General features: G+C 43.3%; 1 protein-coding gene across 1 annotated transcript in view; it reads right to left on the bottom strand.

The window, feature by feature from the left end:
* Positions 1-6787, bottom strand: part of tmtopsa (teleost multiple tissue opsin a) — a 52570-nt gene extending 45783 nt beyond the window's left edge. The window contains exon 1 of the mRNA XM_010745732.3: positions 6231-6787. Within this exon, the coding sequence (XP_010744034.3) occupies positions 6231-6606 (376 nt within the window). The 5' untranslated portion in view covers positions 6607-6787. The remainder of the gene's footprint in view (positions 1-6230) is intronic.
* Positions 6788-7021: the final 234 nt, after the last annotated feature.

The following is a 7021-nucleotide window of genomic DNA, read 5'->3' as shown; positions in this document are numbered from 1 at the left end:
GGGCACCCGCGGTCCGCCCGCGGGGCGGGACGGTGCGGGTAGAGAATGTTCCACTTTATTGGCGGGGCGGGCTGGGGCGGGTCGAATAATGTATATTGGGATTTTTTTCCCATTTTCTTTAGCCATAGTTACTAGTTACTCCTCCAAAAAAGTACCTGCGTTAGTAACGTAATTACTCTGTTGTAGAAATAACTCGTTACTGGTAACAGTTACCATAAGTTACCAAATTTTCGGCGCGCGCAATAACTTTTCTCCTCTATGGGCTAAGCCACCCCAGTTTCTTAAACCTAGTGACGTCCCTGGCCATACTGCACATCTGATTGCAATCTCTTTGGCATGGCGTGTTGTGCCTGTCTGTTGCCCCCAGATATTTTGCTCATGTCCTCCCGGCACAGACTGCTCAGCTGTGGGTTTTTTTTTTTTAGCTTTACTGCAGCATTACAAAGTCAACACAATTTTACCAAAATCCACTTGTGTTTCTGTTTGATCTGGGCTCACCAACTCATAGCAACCAATCCCAAACGTATCTCGACAAAAGATGCTTTCAGCCCTGTTTATTGCTCCTCTGTCACATCCAGCCTGTCATTTTCCCTCTGTCATTCTCTGTCTGCACTCTGTTAAGCTTTAAATGAAATAGTAAGATCATCTTCTCACAACAGGTGTACTAACTGATCTCATATTCAAGCCAAAGTCTTTGTGTTTCATTTTTAATAACTGGCTGGTAGGTATTCATTAAAATGGTAAAAAAAAAAAAAAAGTAACATGAGGCTAAAGATTGCATCTGCTTTAAGGGTCAGCGCCCTGGTGTGACCATATTGACAAAGATTGTTTAATCTGGATCGGTTGCCTCTAGCCAATACCTGAAACTTTTAATGAGTTCATTACTGAGATGTGCAAGATAAAACACTCCTAGATTTCCTTATAAATAAATGATCTGACTGGAAAAGCAGAGGCAGAGCATGCGACGACAGTAAGAACTCAATTTCTGATTTTTGCCCTTCTGTAGTAAATTCTGTGAGGCCCTCCATCCTAAAACTCTGTTTCGGAGCATGTGATGTAGCACATCTTTAACATGACTGATAACATCTAGTACAAATCCCTCTACAGTTCATTGACAAGCTTTGATTGAGGAGCAAAATCAAATCACACTTTCTCAAAATTGAAAAAGCTAATTAGCAGCTCTCCTCCATGGCTCACATACGGAGGCTTCAAAATGTAATACTGGCTGCCATCATGTTGCTGAATCAATTTACAGCCACCTGGCCAAAGCTTCTACAAACATATTGTAGTTGATTATGAGTCATGGGATTCTTTGATTATATCTCTCATCACATGTTCACCTTCGTGACAAGAGTAGCTCTTTCTCTGGTTACACATGACATGAGTGGAAATCTTTATTCAATGTCAGAGTGAAAGACACCCACACAACTTTGGATGCAACTTCATAGCATCTGATGGAGCACCCTCCATCCGTATTCTAGTCCTTTGGCAGGATCAAAAGGCAGCGGCACAATGTAATATTTCAAAATGAAACATGTTACGATCCATTAATGTCTGGAATAAAACAAAGGAGCGTCTTTGTTCTGCTGTCTGGGCGATGCTGCCTCGCTGCGTCTGTCTTATTTGTCTTTTAGGAAGCATCTGTTTCGGTGTCACTTGTCTGACGCTGTGTATCCAGGAAAAGACAGTTTGAATGAAAAACACAGGATCCAATAAAGCTGTGTTTGCTCTATAAATCCCATCCCAGTGGCCAATAAAGCTGTGTTTGCTCTATAAATCCCATCCCAGTGGCTTTTCTTTCAGTCATCACAGGTGCACAGAACAACTGTGACGCCACTAACAGGTACAAAAAAACCTCTTATCATCTGGCTAACATTAAAGAAGACTTCTTCCTTCTATAAGATAATTATTCTCACTAAGATCTGACTCAAAGCAGATACCCTTCACCCACATTACATACTTTTGTCTCTGCTTTAAGATTCTCTAATTCACTATTTATTTCACAGTCTCATTAACTGGCTGATTCACTCTGACCTTTATAGTGAAGCCACATTGTTCTGCTTCCTTTCTCCCTTCTGAGACTTCTTCTTACCGTCATAACAAATTATCATCACTCGGGTCAGGTGTTGCCTATGCCCGCATGATGCACATGGATATGCATTTATACTCTGCTCTGTACATGTTCATCCATTTCTGTGACTGTATCTGTGCTCGTCCGTGTGTGAGCGTGTGTGCAGGAGGACAATTTGACTTCAGTATGCACGGAGTGGACGCATCAGTGCAAGGTTAATCCAGTGACTCTGAGCAGAGTCCACTTGAGGCGGAAGGAGTCAGCCAACAGTATGCAGGAACACGCAGACCTGATGTCAAATAAAGATCCTGTTCCTCCACAGTATAATGGAAAACAATAAAAGTTCAGTGAGATAGAGAGGAGAAATGCAAAGAGGTGGGTAGGAGAGGTGAAGCGGCTAAATGGGTGCCAGGAGGCTGACGGCAAAGGGAAATGTACAGGCTGAGTGTGTATTCACGCACACACACACACATGTTTCTGCAGATTGTCTTCAGTTTATGCTCTTGGCATAAAGTCAAAGCGGTGGATCCTCAATTGTTCAGTCATTCAAAAATCTAAGGCTAAAAGCAAGCGGCGAAAAGTAGAAATCGATGTGAGGAGGAATACAATTTTCTAACACCCAGCCAACAATGTCTTTTGTCTTTGACAGTGATGGCATCTAATTTGAAGGAGCATCGATCATTCAGAGAAGCTTCATAGAGAGTTGGTGAAAACAGACACAGTCGCTTTCTAACAGCTGCACCCAGTGTTATTCATCTAAACAATCTATATCACTTTTCCTCTCTCTGACCCTCCCTCACTCTTTCTTTCATTCTGTCTTTATGAGCCCATTGAGGAATTACTCATCCATAACCAATGGAGGCTCTAATGATGTCTGCGAGCCATTTCTTTCTCTCTCTCTTTCCCTCTGTGTCTGTCTGTCTTTCTTCCTGCTCTGTTTTGTCCTGTCAGACAGATTTTAATAAATTGGCTCCTTGTGGATGTCAGTGTTGCTTAATGTCGGCATAACACCAGGATTAGTGAGACAGTTGATAGAGTCAGAGTATATCCAGATACTGAGCAGTGTTGCTTTGTTCTCCATTATATGACTCAAATGAGGTAATCCTGTTTTGGAAAGTGCCCACTTATTCCAGAGGAAGTAGCACTCAAGCATCTGTTTTCAATTAAAAAGTTTGACAGATTCAAGAGGCTCTTAACCAAAGAAAAATCCAGTTTAGTTCAATTAAGCATACTATGTGAAAATTTTAGTAGTAGATGAAGGAAAGCAATAGAGAGGCCCAGTGATAAAAGCCAGAGAAGGTGAAGCCTGCTGGACTCGCATGCTGCTTAAATCTGACTCACTAAGTTTAATTTGTGTAAGTTTAGTTCCTTCCTCTGCTGCACCGATGGATTACTTAACCGGCCTGCCAGGTGCACACCCGATTGCCCAATGTGTCTGGAAGCACCTTAGAATTCAACTGCAAAACTAAAAAAAAAAAAAAAAAAAGACACAACACAGCTACAAAAAGCAGAATGCAGATGAGTACAAAAAGAGGAAAAGTGACTAGAGAGTGATGTCTCTTTCAGTCTGTGTTGTGGAGGGCTTGCACAGGGGCACCTTATCTGTCCATGCTCTGCTGTCAATGTACATAGTCCCACAAGTCACAAACACAAAATCAGCTTTCATTTTTGTCTCAGGCACATTTTGGGCTTCATCTTTCTTCCCTAGTTGCTCAGGATCAGTTGGAGTCTCAAGCAAGTGATAATCCTGACCCTAGTCACAGCAGAAGCCCTGACATTTAGCCTCTGTGTTGTTGAGATTGTGGGTGGCTACTGATACCTGGTTCAGTCTCTATAAACAGATATCTGTATCTGTAGGCAATGAAAGAACAAAGATTTTGGCACCGTAAGCGCTCTGATTAGACTGCAGAGGAAGTCTCAGCCCCAGTATCAGTCCTTGTTTTCCAGATATCCACTGACCGAAAGCCAATCCCAGGATTGCCAGCTACATCACATTAAGACTTTAAACATGAAGAGATTAGACACACTGAAGTGAGAAAGAGGAAACCCTTTATGAAAGATTTATAAGCCCTTTATACAAACTTCACTAGATCATAGCTACAAATGTTCAGCATGAAATATGTAGTCAGAGTGCAGTTGTAAAGGAAGGTGGAGATCTCTATTTCTGAAAAGCCATTCACAAAGTTGGCTTGTCTTTTTATTCCAACATCCAATGAACTTTAAGAATTCATTTTTAATAGACCATGAAAATAAGTGGATGTGATTAATGTATGTGGGTTGTGATGGGAAAAAGTAATGAAAACATGATAAATTATTCACATGTGACTAAAGGAGTCATTTGTATAGTTTGACAAATAGAAGCGCTTTTAATGCTGTGGATGTTCTATGATATGCACATAGACTGAAGTTGCTGACATCTCATCTTAGATTCAGTGAGGTGGGGAGCTCTGAGGGCTTATGAATCTGACTGTCAACACAAAATGACATGTTTTGAGGTCTAAAATGATGAATGACAAACTACATCTCATCCTGTCTGTTTTCCTTTAAAGATACAACAATTAGTTTAAGAAGTGCTTTTCAAATATTCTTTGAAATGTGGACTTTTATTGGACAGCAAGCACAAAGCAAATGTTGTAAATGTCAAAGAGTGGATAAATTAGTCTTTTCAAAAAAACCCAACATGTCAGTCCTCCTGCTTTTCAAAGGATGTTTGGATTCTAGAAAGCTTTTAAAGCAATTAGTGAGATTGATAGCAAGGAGGTCTTCTCATCAAAGATCTTTAAATCAGACATCAGGCCAACCGGAGCTTTTATATGTTTAAACATCCGTTTTTGAAGTGAGGAGGAGAAACATTATTCAGTCTTTTATGTAAGTTTAATATAAAACTGCAACTTTTCCATAGTACCCCCGGCCCATCCAAAAATAAACACCAAGCTTCTTTTTCTGGCTCAGCATCCCATCCTGGCTCGGTTCCAGGTGACTGAGTAAATGCATTATTCTCACTTGCATCATTGTACCCTATTTGCATCAATATCGGTACTCCTGAGCAAAAGTAGTCTCATTCCACATTACAGATATTCCCCAGGCGACTTTATTCTGCAACAAACGCTGGTGATGCATCTGCCACAACCTGCCCCACGGAGCGAGACCGTGTCCCCACAGCCCCACTGCAGGCTGCATGGCCAGCTAAATGAACAGTGATGAGGCTTTCTTTGCCTCAGGAACAGCCACTCAACTATACTGTAACAAGCATTTAGCAGCCATTTAACAGCAGGCTGCAAACTGCTTTATATACAGCATTATCCAATTCACCCTCTGACAGTCCTATGTGACAGCGCTGCAGAGTTCCTAATGACATTTGAGGGAGCGCCAAGCACCAAATTTGCATCCATAAACAACCCCAGCAATCTTATGTCATTGAACATGCATGCACGTGTAGCTTTGAAGGTAATTCAACAGTCTGTGGTGCAGCCCCAGCAGGATCAGTACCGCACCGCGAAGAGCCACGCAGGACCGGTTTTTACAACTCATCACCTGGATGAAACCTGCGCATCTGCATGTGCGGGCATCGCCGTGATAATGGATGCGCACCTTCTAACCACGGTCTGCTCAATCATCGTACATGTTTTTTTTTTTACAACAGCAGCAGATCATGAGACAATCTGCACCTGAACCTGAACGATCTCTGTCGTGACACACTGCAGGATGATCACACCCTGAAAATAAGAAAAGCTTCAGAGACATTGTTCAATCTGCAGAGGCGTGCAAACCTTAATAATTGGTCGAACAATAGGTTTGATGTTGTCGAATTTGGTGCATAAGCAAGCCTTTGTTAGATTTCGCGCACGGGCGGAGTTTTTTTTTGGCTTTTCTCTGAAAGTTTCACATGGACAGAAAGACGCACCCCACACATCACGACGGGCCGTATGAGCACAGGCAGTCAAATACTTGTCTAATTTTTGAAAATCCTCAATTTTGACCCCAGATATGAAGCTCCACAACATCCAATCCAACAAACACCGGGCTCTGGGAAGAATCCACGCACACTGCACACCATCACTCACTGCCACATCTGAAATCCAAATATACATCAGCCTACAGATGTTAAAAGAAACACGCAAACAAAACGTACATATGAACATTGCCTGTTTCTACTCACCAAAGAGGGAGTTGGCGAAGCCGTACCACACGCATCCCGCATCTCCTATGAGCCACCTTCCCTGCGTGCTGGCTGCGAAGCTGAACGGAGTCCCCAATACGCACACCAGCAGGTCGCTGATGGAAATGTTAATCAGGAGCAGGTTGATGGGCGATCGCAGCATCTTGTAGCGGCAGAAGAGGACGAGAACCAGCAGGTTGTTCAGAAGTCCGAAAGTGCCGATGAACCCCAGGCACACAGACACGACCAAGTTCCCTGTCGGGGTGAGGGTTGTCCGGTATGAGGTCCCCCTCAGCTGCCCTTCCGCCGCTCCTCCAGCGCAGAGCGCGCCGTCGACCTCCGCGCAGCCGCTCAGGCTCACGTTGGACACGATCATCGCAGTCCGGCCACCGGTGCACAGCTTATATGTTATGTCTTATATGGCATTTATTTTTGTGTGTGGAAATCTAACACATGGTCAAGCTGTCACTTGTGGCCGGCAACACTTGTTGCTGTAAACGAAATGTCAAGTTGGGGTGGAAAAAAGTAGAGCCAAACAGAGAGCGTGAAAAGTTTTAGTTGGGGGATAGGATGGGGGGTGTCAAAACTTTGTCAGGGGGGAGGTGTTCGAAATTTTAAAAAAAAGAAAAAAAAAGTGCCACCATGTGGCAGTCTATAACGCACTCTCACTCTTTCCAGAGACGCTCCTGTCTGTGTCTCTCACACACACTTTCCCCCTCTGTCTGTATTTAAATCACGGTTGCCCGCTCGACATCAGCGACGCCTGGGTGGTGGAGGGAGGAGGAGGGTGT

The sequence above is a fragment of the Larimichthys crocea genome, chromosome XII (assembly GCF_000972845.2).
Source record: "Larimichthys crocea isolate SSNF chromosome XII, L_crocea_2.0, whole genome shotgun sequence".
NCBI classification, from domain to species: Eukaryota; Metazoa; Chordata; class Actinopteri; family Sciaenidae; genus Larimichthys; species Larimichthys crocea.
This window is presented reverse-complemented; position numbering and strand designations above follow the sequence as displayed.